At 42.6% G+C, this 12299-nt stretch overlaps 1 protein-coding gene across 5 annotated transcripts in view; it reads left to right on the forward strand.

Moving 5' to 3' along the window:
- usp19 (ubiquitin specific peptidase 19) overlaps positions 1 to 11356 on the forward strand; it is a 205714-nt gene extending 194358 nt beyond the window's left edge. For 2 of the 5 annotated variants that reach the window (XM_068052208.1, XM_068052209.1), the window contains exons 26-27: positions 1879 to 1962; positions 4408 to 6009. In XM_068052208.1, the coding sequence (XP_067908309.1) occupies positions 1879 to 1962; positions 4408 to 4641 (318 nt within the window). In that variant the 3' untranslated portion in view covers positions 4642 to 6009. Of the gene's footprint in view, positions 1 to 1878; positions 1963 to 4407; positions 6010 to 6059 lie in introns of those variants that run through there. The other 3 variants (XR_010977002.1, XM_068052211.1, XM_068052210.1) reach the window with 3 other exon arrangements.
- The last annotated feature ends 943 nt before the right edge of the window (positions 11357 to 12299 follow it).

Genomic DNA, 12299 nt, shown 5'->3' on the forward strand with positions numbered 1-12299 from the left:
GGCCTTAATTGCAAAGGGGATTGGAGTACAGGATTAAAGAAGTCTTGTCACAATTGTACAGGGTTTTGGTGTGACCACACCTGGAATATTGTGTGCAGTTTTGGTCTCCACATTTAAGAAAGGATATACTTGCATTGGAGGCAGTGCAGCAAAGGTTCGCTAAAGTGGTCCCTGGGATGAGGGGGTTGTCCTATGAGGAGGGGCTGAGTAAATTGGGCCTTTCCTCTCGAGTTTAGAAGAATAAGAGGCGATCTGATTGAAACTTAAGATTCTGAAGGGGCTGGATAGGGTAGACACTGAGATTGCTTCCGCTGGTCAGGGAATCTAGAATACGGGGGCACAGTCTCAGGATAAGGGACTGATCATTTAGGACTGAGTTGAGGAGAAATTACTGCACTCAGAATTGTGAATGCTTGGAATTCTCTATCCCAGAGGGTTGGTGGATGCTTCATTGTTGAATACCTTTAAGGCTGGGATAGACAGAATTTTGGTATCTCGAAATCGAGGAGTATGGCGAGCAGGCAGGAAAATGGAGTTGAAGCCTAAGATCAGTCATGATCGCATTGAATGGCAGAGCAGGCTCAATGGGTCGTATGGTCTACACCTCCTATTTCTTGTGTTTTGCGTTCAAGCAGCGCGTTCCATATCATTATAAACATGCTATGGGAAAATTTCTCCTCCTGTCATCTCTGGTTCTTTTGCCTTAAACTCCTGGTTACTGACCCTCTTGCCAGTGGAAACTGTTTCTCCCTATCTACTACATGAAAATCCTTGCATTCTGCTGCTTTCTATTCGAGAGCATTTTGTTGGTCACTGGTTAACGGTTGACCCCACAACAATGACACTTTCCAATAATAAAAACAGAAAATTCCGTAAATACTCGAGCATCTATGGAGAGAGAAACAGCGCTAACGTTTCAGGTCGATGACCTTTCATCAGAACACCATCAAATGAAGGGCCATCGACCTGAAACGTTAACCGTTTCTCACTCCATAGATACTGCCCGACCTCGCGTATTTACAGAATTTTCTGTTTTTATTTAAGATTTCCAGCATCTGCAGTATATTGCTTTTGTATTAATAATTTCCACCCTTAACAGACATTGGTCTGGACTGTGAATTGGACCATGGAATCAGTGGGAAAGGCACGGCATCCTTCTATCCCCCTTCCCTCTCTTCACCATTGCCCCTGCCTAAAAAGCAGGATTTATGGGTCGAAAGGGGTTCACATGCTGCAGTAATGGGCTAATAGGGTAACTTGGAACTGCAGAAGAATTCCACTTCACAAAAGTCAGCCACACCACTGTCATGGCTTTCTTTGGAACTTGGGACCTGTTCTAACTGAGACTCCCCTGCTCTTAAATAATAAAACATGAGCAGCCTGCGACGCTTCATTGTGGCATTGATCACCCAATAATGCTCGGAAATTGTTCAGATTTCAGTGCTTTCAATATCAAACCCCAGTTTCTCGTTTGGTATCTGGTTCGAGCCAGTGATACTGACTCTGGTTCTTCAGACATCTGCTGTTTCTAATCTATGTGCAGGTGGAGAAATGCATGGATCTTGCTGACCAGTTTACTGAAGCCTCTTTAATATTATTCTGTGATAATGTCTCTAACTGTCTCCTTTCTGTGTTTCTTTTTTTTTTAAAAATATACCACTATTTAAAATAACTTTGTCTTGCTTTCTCCTGGGGAGCTTCACATTCACAGGTTTGGTAAGATTATGTGCTCAAAGGTGACCTTTCTTTACATAGTCTCGCCTCACTCCCACCCTGCCCCAGGCCGCCTCATGTTCGCTGCTTTCAGTTTATCTGTTCCAGTAGTTTCCCTGCAAGCACTGTTCCAGCTGTCTGCTCTGCTCTGCTCTGTGTCTGCAGCTCCACCAGCACCCTGGGAATGGTGGTTATGCATTGAACCAAGAGAAAACTGAAATGAAAACAGTAAATGCTGCAACTAAACAGGTCAGTTTGTATCTGAAGGGAAAAAGAGATAGAGAGAAGTTAAGCTACATCAGACTTCTAAAGGGACCACCCAATATGTTAACCTGCCTCCATCTTTCTCACTCCAGCATTAGCTGGATCCCCAATAACCCATGATCCAACTCTTATTGTAAACGGTTAGCAAGATCCCAAGTAAATCTTCCTCACTCTGGAAGACTTTGACTCAGGATACATAACATAGTCAATCGCCTGCCCAGGTAATTTGCAGTGCAACACCTTGGTGTAGGGTTGAATGACCCCAGTACAGATTTGCACTGGAGAGCAAGTTGTCTTCAGCTGTGAGAGGATTTTATCCTGTGTGACCCTGGAAAATTTGTAAATGTTTCAGGAAACCCTTGGACTGATCTCCAATGTGGTCCAGGCTCATTTATCAGATGATGCGAGATTTCTTAATGATTTTAGTGGAATTGTAATTGTGTTTAAATTTTACATTTGTGATTTTTGCTACAAACAGCATCACTGATCCTTCTCCCTTGTTCTGTGTCACTTTAGTTGATTGAGGTGTTGCCTACTTCATGTATGGATATTTTTTTCTGTTCTCTTCCCAATCCCTCAATATACAGACCCTCCTCCTTCTACCACCCTCCTCCTTCTCCTACCGCCCGCCCCCACCACCGCTTGCCAAGTTGGGGTATGGTCCCATGGGTACTAGTTGCATTCTGGTGCCTGGCCCAAGTCTCCCTCTTTCCCTAGATAGTGAGCGTTGGTTGGTTATTCAACAATAGAAGGGCATCACATCCAAGACCCATGATCTCTCCTGACATTCTCACACCCACATTTTCCAACATGCTGATCAGGAGCAGGATTACTATCCCCTCCTTTCTCTTCTCTCCCCCCCCCCCCCCCCCAACATATTGATCAGGAGCAGGATTACTATCCCCTCCTTTCTCTTCTCTTCCCCCCCCCCCCCCCCCTTCCAACATACTGATCAGGAGCAGGATTACTATCCCCTCCTTTCTTTCTCCGCCCCCCCCCCCCCCCCTTCCAACATACTGATCAGGAGCAGGATTACTATCCCCTCCTTTCTCTGCCCCCTCCCCCCCTCCAACATACTGATCAGGAGCAGGATTACCATCCCCTCCTTTCTTTCCCCCCCCCCCCCCCTTCCAACATACTGATCAGGAGCAGGATTACTATCCCCTCCTTTCTCTGCACCCCCCCCCCCCCCCTCCAACATACTGATCAGGAGCAGGATTACCATCCCCTCCTTTCTCTCTCTGCCCCCCCCCCACCCCCACCAGTTTTTCAGTCCAGGGAAACTGCCTGCCTGATGTGTACATGCTGGTTCTTCACATTTGATGTGCAGTATGGGGAAATCAACTGCTGACTAACACTAAATGGGTGGTATCACATCTTGCCGTTGATGTCCCTTCTCAATTTGCTTCCAAGATTAGCAGGCAAATGAAAAACCTTTCAGTGGCATATTAAGGCTTTAAGCATGTGTTTAATATTTTTATATTGTATATAGTTCATGTTGACTTAATGGCAACGATAGTTGAGTATATTTCAATCTTGTCATGTTTACACAGTTCTGTTTTTTTGTTTGGTGCAGTGACTCGTGTGATAACTTCAGACAAGCTAACTTGAGAGTAGTGCTGCTTTTTCAATCTTCTGATTTGGTGAGAGTTGTGATGGCGGGGAGAGGCTAAACTCAACCGTTTAAAAGTAAACTTGGCAGCATCAGTCTGCAGTGCTTTGTTCACTTCTGTTCATTAGAAGAAGCAATTCTCAAGTGTGCTTGTCCCAGGTTTAATCCTAGTATTTGATCCTGGTTCATCAATTGCAACTTGGAATGTGCAAAATGTTCTGGGGTAGTAGTTTACATTGAGTACCCTTTTTAAAACTATCCTCATTTAATATGGGCCACTTTTTAATCATTTCCAGAAACCTCTGTTTTCTTTTCCCATTTTCACTCCATCTCTGCCAAAGCTAGCCCACTCCGTGCTACTGAACTGTTTTGCTCCCCCTTCATTTGATTCAAGTGTTAATTCTTCTGGACAGTCTTTCACAAGCATTCACATCCCACATGTATACATACCACTTACCCACACATACACACTGCACACACCCATTCATACATGTGCGTGTGCACTACATGTACCCATCTGCATACATGTACACACCACAGATACGTAGCTGCACACACACCACCAACCTGTGCACATACACTTGCATGCTCACACTCGCGCATATTGTTCACACCTCACCAACATGCATGCACACTTTCCAATTTTTCTAAAGCAAATATATTAAACTACTTGCTTTGTTATTGCCCCAGAACCTCTTGCACATCTCTTGCTTACTGCACCAAAAGGTAGTTATGTTTTATCGGGAACTTGAGTTAGAGAAGGCCTGTATTACATTGTTCTTTTGCGAGAGGCTGATGGGAGTTTCCACAAATCGCAGGCTTCTCTAATATGGCAGGAGTTGGAGGCAGAAGAGACTGGGGAAGAGGCACCACCTACACCAGGCAGGCATAATCAGGGACTTAGGCCACTGCAGTCTCGGATCAACGAGGATTTCTCAGGAATTCAGCTCACAGACTACTCAGACCAAGATTGCATCCGATACTTTGTTCTCAGCACTTTAGCTGCAATACTAGCTCTCTTTGTAAATGTCCTGTACCCATTGATCATTTAGGGCATGAGGATCACAGCAGCAGAGGACAACACTGCTTGTACACATAGCTGCCCAATAGCTAATCCACAACATCAGTCCTTCATTACTTCCCAATGTGTGGTTTTCCCCCTTGGTGTAGCCATTTCTTTTTTTCGAAATATGTGACAGACTCGCCCTGTAAGTATGTGGGGCTTTTTTTTTGTGTACTCCATATTCTGCAGCATACTGTTGTCTTACCTTCCAATAAATTATTAATTTTTTTTAAGGCAAACCTTTAAAGGGACAATTCCCAGACATTGCATGTTCCATCCATGAGCTACTTAATATGGGAAAATTGGAGGTAGCGACAACTTTTTTTACTGCTCATTAAACCTACTTCCATCTTGGTTCTTAACAACAAATAAAAAATAAAAGTTTAATACTGGTAGTCTTGGACCTCCGACTGTTGTTTGATCTTAATGCCTCTTTAATTATGAATAATTTATTTGTTAAGAATTTCAAATTAATCTAAAAATAAGCCCTCAAAAGCAATGTAAATTTTTTTGAAACCTGCTGAGCTTTGGTCATCGAGCTGGTTTGTTTTTGCTGCGGAGAGACCAGGACATGAACACCCTCGCAATCCCAATCTCTCCCATGCAGCTGAAGCCACCAAGAATGTTTGGTTTTTGAAGGGAGGGAGGAGTAGTACAGGTAAAACTGACCCACGTTGTCTTCGAGCCAGTACTGGCAGTGAATAGGAGAGCAGCGTTGCTCTCTCTTTCTCTTTTTCTTTCTCTCTCTCCCTCTCTCTCGAGTAGAGCAATATGCGGGGGACAGGGAGGAAAATAATTTTAAAATGAAGGGGCTGAAAATTTAAAAATGTCCCAGTGAGAGAATGCATTAATTAAGTGAATAATGTTCCTGCAGAGTGAACAAGCATAACCCATGTTATCCTCCACAAACTGAAATGTATTGACTCTATCTTCTCAGGATGTTACAAATCTAATGCTTGATTAGGATTATAAATCTGTTGTCCATTCATGCCTTGTTGCTTTTTAAAATTTTTCTAACATTGTATCTTAAATGTTGCTGTGCTAAGGCCACTGACTGTTCTGGGTATTATTTTGACACTAATGTATAAAGGTGAAAGTTATGAAGGTTCCCCCACCTGGCAAACTGTACACTTTTTTAAAAATTGAAAACATTGTAATGTTAATGTGTTTAAAACATGTAAAACTGGAGAGTTTAAAACCTAATGTGCAGTTTTGAGTACTTGAAGGTTTATTTTATTGACATTTGAATACATCAGCTTGAGATTTAAATATGATTCGTAAGATTTACTGGTGCAGTTTAAAAGAGAAATAATAAATTTTTATTGTACTTTTCCAGCCAATTTTGAGTTGCACAGCACTTTTGTACCTTTTTTTTTGTCCTAAATCTTGGGATTGATATATTTGCAGGCTTCTAGTCAGGCAGCACGGGGGGCAGATCTGGACCCCGAAGAAGCTCCCCAGTTGAGTCCAGACTCGGTGTCTGACTTGTTCACACGTCCTGCGGACCACTGCGCCTCAGCCTATGGAAACGTGGAGGAAGTAGACTGATTGGTCTGATCATGGGGACTGTGTATAAACTGCATGTCGCAGCAAGAGGCCTAGCACTTTGGACAAAAAATATATATGTACAACCCCTCAGTTCATAAAACTAATTTATTCCCCCCCCCACCTCCCTCCTTCCCTCTTTTCCCCCCCCCCCCCCTCCCTTCCTTTCTATTGGGTCCTTGAATTGTAGCCGCTAGGAATGAGATGGTTGGGAACGATTTGTCTTGGTGTTTTTGTATCATTGATGCCATTCTGGGGGTGAAGATGCTGCTGAAATGGGTTTTTAAAGGTGATGTGAACAAATGTATTTGAATAATGATTCTGTTGCCATTGTGCATATTATGGATCATTGAGCACATGGATGTACTTTATGGCAATAACATCTGGGCCACCTGTTTGCAATTATTGTACCTCCTTTTTTTTAATATAGATCTCTCTTCAAATCTGCTTTATATACAAAAAAGTTCTTGGAGTTGTGTAACATAATCTCTTGAATCTTTTTGGGAAAAAAAGTAAAAGGAATTTGTTTTTGTGTAAATTTGCAAATTAAGGTAGTGGGGGAGAGGATCTTTGCCAGAAGTTCTGTGGTGCTCATCAGCATCTGCCTCAAGCACTGGACTCGGTTTGAACCTGACGCTGAAATAGTAAGCTTGAGGAATGAGGGAAATGGGCTCGGAGGAGCCATATTTCTGAAGTGGAGGATGTTGGAGATAGGAGAGGATCTACTAATTAAACTACCTGCTGGATGAGGATAGAGTGGAGTGTTTTCTTTTTATGACCTCTGCTCTGGTAGCTGGTGTGTTATTTTGCATGAAAGCTAATTTCTTTTCCTTACCCTCTTTGGAAAATTGAATTGGTAGCCAAAGCTGCTTAAACTGGTCCCTGGCTCACTAGTTTTGTTCGTCATTGGGAATCTCCTGTGCCAGTGGTATTGGGACTTTGTGTTTATATGTTTCTTTTGCTACATTTGTACTCTTGTCAAGTATGCAACTGGCAAATAAGAAATGATTTGAGGTCCTCACAGTAGGCTGGGCTTTATACCTCTACACACCTTCACACTAACTCCTGCATATTTTAACAAAGAGTGACTGCTGCTGTAAAAAGTGAAATTTTAAATTGGATTATTTAGGGATTCCTTTCAGTGTAAATACCAAAAAACCACTGTACAATTCGACTATCATTTTAATGATTCCTACCTAGTACTTGAAGGTTAATTTCATCCAACTGATTCTTGAACGCATCAGGTTGTGACTTGAAGGTGCTGAGTGCACCTGACTGAAAAGGTGCTGCTGTGAAAAAGTTTATAAATGTTTGCGAGATCTTATTCCCAGCTAAGGATAGGATCCAGTTTTGAAGATTGTGTATGTCGTGCAGCTTCTTTTACAAGCAACAGAAAGGCAACATGATCAGCTTCGCTAGCTGCTAAGTTCATACAAAGTCGCTTGTCAGTTTATATCCTTCAAATAAGTTGCATTCAAGATTGGGTTTGAGGGGAACTCGAGACTTCCTGCTCTCCCTCACTTCCCTGTTCAACCTCACTTCCCTGTTCAACCATTGGTGTCTCCTGCTGTCTGGGGCTTTATGGCAAAGCCCATTAAACTCTCCCAACAAAGCACATTCCCCACACTCCGCAACCACACATTCCTCAAACTAGTGAACAATGCCTCTGTTTTAATTGAGAGATATAGAACACGCATGCAGTGCACTTCATTATCAATATATGAGTAGGGAAGGCTAGACTTGGCCAATGGGACAGCTGAGGATAGATCACAATGGACCACTTGGTCTTACATCAGAAGGTTCAGGATCGGAGAACTGACATTTCTTTTGTTGGTAACAAAGTTGCCCACATGTTTAATCATTTGGCTGTGATTTGTTTCCGAGTAACTCACCATTAAACGTAGTTACCAGAATTACTAGAGGGAGGATTAGTCAGAAAATCCTGTCAGACTTCTTAAATCTGTTTCAACACTGTTCATGCACTAGGTAGATTCTTACACAAAAGCAAAATACTACAGATGCTGGAAATCTGAAATTAAAACACAAGATGCTGGAAATACTCAGCTGGTCTGCCAGCATCTATGCAGAGATAAAGTTAATTTTCACTTTTAATTTAAACTTCAGGTCGATGACCTTTTGTCAGAACTGGCAGAATCTTAAGTTAAGCTCACATTTTCTAAAGTACCTTATATGCTCATAAGATCTAGATTTAGTCAACCACTGCAAGTTTCAGTCAGATAATGGTACTGATCCAGGAACTATATCCCCAGTGAGAACAGCCACAGCCTCAAAAGTGAAGATTATACAGGTTTTACTCTGCTTCCTTCTTGCCCCAACTGGCAGTTTCCAGTTATTACAAGTATGATCAAGTGTAGGACAGAACCTAAACTCCCAACTCAGCAAATCACAACTACAGAACTGACTTTTGCCTGTGTGAAAGGTGAGCCAGCCATGCATATTGGCTCTTTAGACCGAATGTATATGGACGTGGCCCTATTGTGTACTGGATCCAAAGCTGCAGGAGCTGAAAACTTGTTTATGAAAACTGACAGAAGCTGTGGTAGTTGGCCAGTAGCACGGTGCACCTGTATGGGGTACCAGTTCAATTAGGATTTCAGTATTGTTCAAATTCCACTACTGTTCAAGTTTATCCAGTGTGTTGCGACGCAGGACCGGCCCAGGCTATGTCCCCACAATCGGTGCAATTAGTTGGCTTCAGGTGCAATGCAATAAAGGAGTTACAATTGGCTTGAGGGGGACCCTGAACCAGGGAGCAGAAAGCAGGGTGACTCCTAGAATGTGTGTGCATGCATTGGTTGAGGATGGATTTTGGGTTGGTTTAGGCACTTGGCAATGTGTTATAAGGTAGGAAGTGCCAATGGTGCCATACCCCAGTAACAAATTGATGTATCAAGGAGCAGAGAAAATATTGCACCAGCCCTTTCTATCCCCTCCTGTTCTCCTTTCCCGTTCTCCTTTCTGTTCCCCCACCCCCCTCATTATAATGCTCCCCACACAAAACAAATTCGGTGTCAGTCACACCTCACTGTAACTGAAATACTTGGTGATTTCTACTGTAAGAATGATGAGTGCCAGGGTGCTCTGTTGCATGCTGCAGGTCCAAGTGTGCTCTATGTTCTGTTGCTCACTGTCAGAAAGCATTCCCGTTATCAGATCAGCTAAGAAAGTAATAAATGTTAACCTGTGGCTAGAAACTTAGGCAGTGCCTCGCACTCTGGCCCATGACTTCCATTAGGTAATTGTGTAATCATCTTCACCTACGCAAATGCTAGTGACTTTCGCTGGGGTAGCAGCTCATGATAAAACCAATTTTCAAATGTTGATGTGATCATCTCTTTCTCTTTTTCTCTCATCATTCTCCCAATGCTGTAAATTTATCTTTCACAAGGCACAAACCTCTGACAAGTTTACACTAAGGCAAGATGTGACACTTTTGCACATTTGTCACAGTCTTGTATTGATGTTTCAGAACAATTTTTTTTAGTCACTCAGTGTATGGCCCCATCTTATTCTCAACTGAAGAGAGAGACTCAACTTAACCCCTCGTCGCTCAGTTGGAAGGTACACTGTTCACATCACCTTTAAGCGTGTGTGTGTTTTAATTGCTGAATCACAGGCTGATTCTACATTTTTCTTTCTCCTTTCTGATATAATTTGGTCCAAAGACCCTTTTCCTTGCTTTGTTGAGTTGCTTTCCTATTGAATTATTGAAATGTATTTGCCATAATATACTACATAACAAACTCCAGTGGGCTTGGCTTCTGTCTCATTATTTGGGCTCAGTTGCTGCATGCATTCTGCCTTGGTGCCTGTGGTGTGTGGATCCATTTAAGTCAATTCAACTCGACTTCTCCCCTTGAGTTGGTGAGTTTATCCATTAGGTAGAGGAACCGTATAAACCAATACAGATTCCCTGGTCTAAGCTGAGTGCCAAAATTAGCTTTCATCCTCCCCACCAATTCCATTCTCAAGATGTGGGCATCGCTGGCAAGACTGGCAATTGTTGCCCATCCCCTAAATGCCCTTGAGAAGGAGGTGGTGAGCCACGGCCATGAACCACTGCAGTTTGTGTGGTGAAGGTGCTCCCACAGTGCTGTCAGGTAGGGAGTTCCAGGATTTTGACCCAGACTTTGTTCTCCTGAGCTGGGGAGGGGAAAATTGTTCAGGATTCTTAATATCCTACGTACCCTTGTATCCACATGGTTATCTGGTGAAGACATAATGGGGCTCAGTTGTGATTGTCTCTCCTCTCCACCAACCCTGCTAATCACCTCATTAAAGCCTTCCTGAATAATCAACCAGATAGAGTCAGTGCCTTTGGGAGAAATGGGAAGATGGTAAGGCTGTGTGGGGCAACGGTGGAGTGGATTTCAGTCGGTAGAGTTTAAAATATTCCCAACAGACTCTTTTACCGAAACTCACTTTTATGGCTGTGTTTGGAATGAGGGGAAGTGACTGAGTGAAATGCTTTTTGTTTTCCATTTTTGAAAAATACAAGTTTACTTAATTGTATTAAATGCTATAATCTTAAAGTTACAGGGCAAAAGCTGAAGGTCTAGTTATTAAAGATTCCTGTCCTCTGAAGACAGGTGATGGAACTTGGGAATGGTTTACAGTTAAGGAATGGGCGACACGGATACTGTTTTCCTAAAGTGCACTTGGGCTATGGAAAAAAATAGTCTAACTGTTCATGTTTATTTGAGTTCCTTGAATAGAAAGATTGGTAACTTCATGTGGCCTTTTTGATAATCTATATACTTTAGTGCATGTCTCTTTTGTACGCTCTCTGTTATCTCCCCCACCACCCTTTGAGCTCATATCATCTCTTTCCCCTGGCCTCTGCTTTTTTTCTTATCTATCTCACTCTCTTCCCTTTCTCGCTCTGCTCTCTTTCCCCCCTCTCACCTATTCTCCCTCTCTCTTCCGCTCTCTCATTTCAATCTCCCACCCCACCCCACCCCACTCATGCTTGTTTTCTGACCCCTCCCCCTCTCTCTCAACCCAGCCGGAACTTTATTGCGATCTTTCATTTTCCCTGTCACTGTCTCTCAAAGTAAATTTGTTGTGAAAGTGAATTGTTTGCATTTCAGTTTGTTAACTTCACCTTAATTAAAAACAAGACAGTTTTGTTTTTGTCTCATTGGTTGCTGTGCTGAATTTTGTTCATTTTATTCCGTGCTTGCAGAGGTTTTCTTTTTTTTAACCACTTCTGGAAGCACGGGATCAATGTTATATTACACAGGGTCCCTGTGCTGGGTCACGCAAAGATTCTTTGCTGCATTCCTGATAATGACATTTGACCCCATTTGCTTGTGTTAATTTTTTTTTTGCTTTCATTCCCCCCCCCCCCCCCCCTCTCTTTCAGGCAGTGCTTACAGATCGTAACCATTCACTGTAAAATAAAACTTCTCATCTCCCCCTGGTTCTTTTGTCAATCACCTTTAATTTGTGTCCTCTGGTTATCAACCCTCCAGCCACTAGAAGCATTTTCTCCTTTATTTACTTCATCATAACCCTTCAAGAGTTTGAACACCTCTATCAAATCTTCCTTTCAAGTTCCCTGCTCTAATCCCAGTTTCTCAAATCTTTAATAACTGAAGTCCCTTGTCCCCGGTAAATCTCATCTGCACCCTCTCCAAGGCCTTGACGTCCTAAAATGCACTGCCCAGAATTGGACACAATTCTCCAGCTGGATTATGGGTATCCATGTGAGTTATTGCCAACAATCCAGAACCAACCAACAGAAAGCTTGCCCGCAGACTATTGACCTGTAGCTGCACAGTGCTGTCATAAACTCTATCATTACATCACCAGAAGGTTGACCATACCCAAAGGAATCTCAAAGAAAAGATTAAGATGATTTGCATTTCTATTGTGCCTTTCACCTCAGGAAATTCCAAAATACGTTACAGCCAACAAAGTGCTGTTGAAGTAAAAACAGAAAGCGCTGGAAATACTCAGCAGGTCTGGCAGCATGTGGGGAGAGAGAAACAGTAAATGTTTTAAGGTCTGTGACCTTTCATGTACTTTTCATGTTTCCAACATTTTCTGTTTTTATTTGATTTCCAGCATTCACAGTAT

The sequence above is a fragment of the Heterodontus francisci genome, chromosome 19 (assembly GCF_036365525.1).
Source record: "Heterodontus francisci isolate sHetFra1 chromosome 19, sHetFra1.hap1, whole genome shotgun sequence".
NCBI classification, from domain to species: domain Eukaryota; kingdom Metazoa; phylum Chordata; class Chondrichthyes; order Heterodontiformes; family Heterodontidae; genus Heterodontus; species Heterodontus francisci.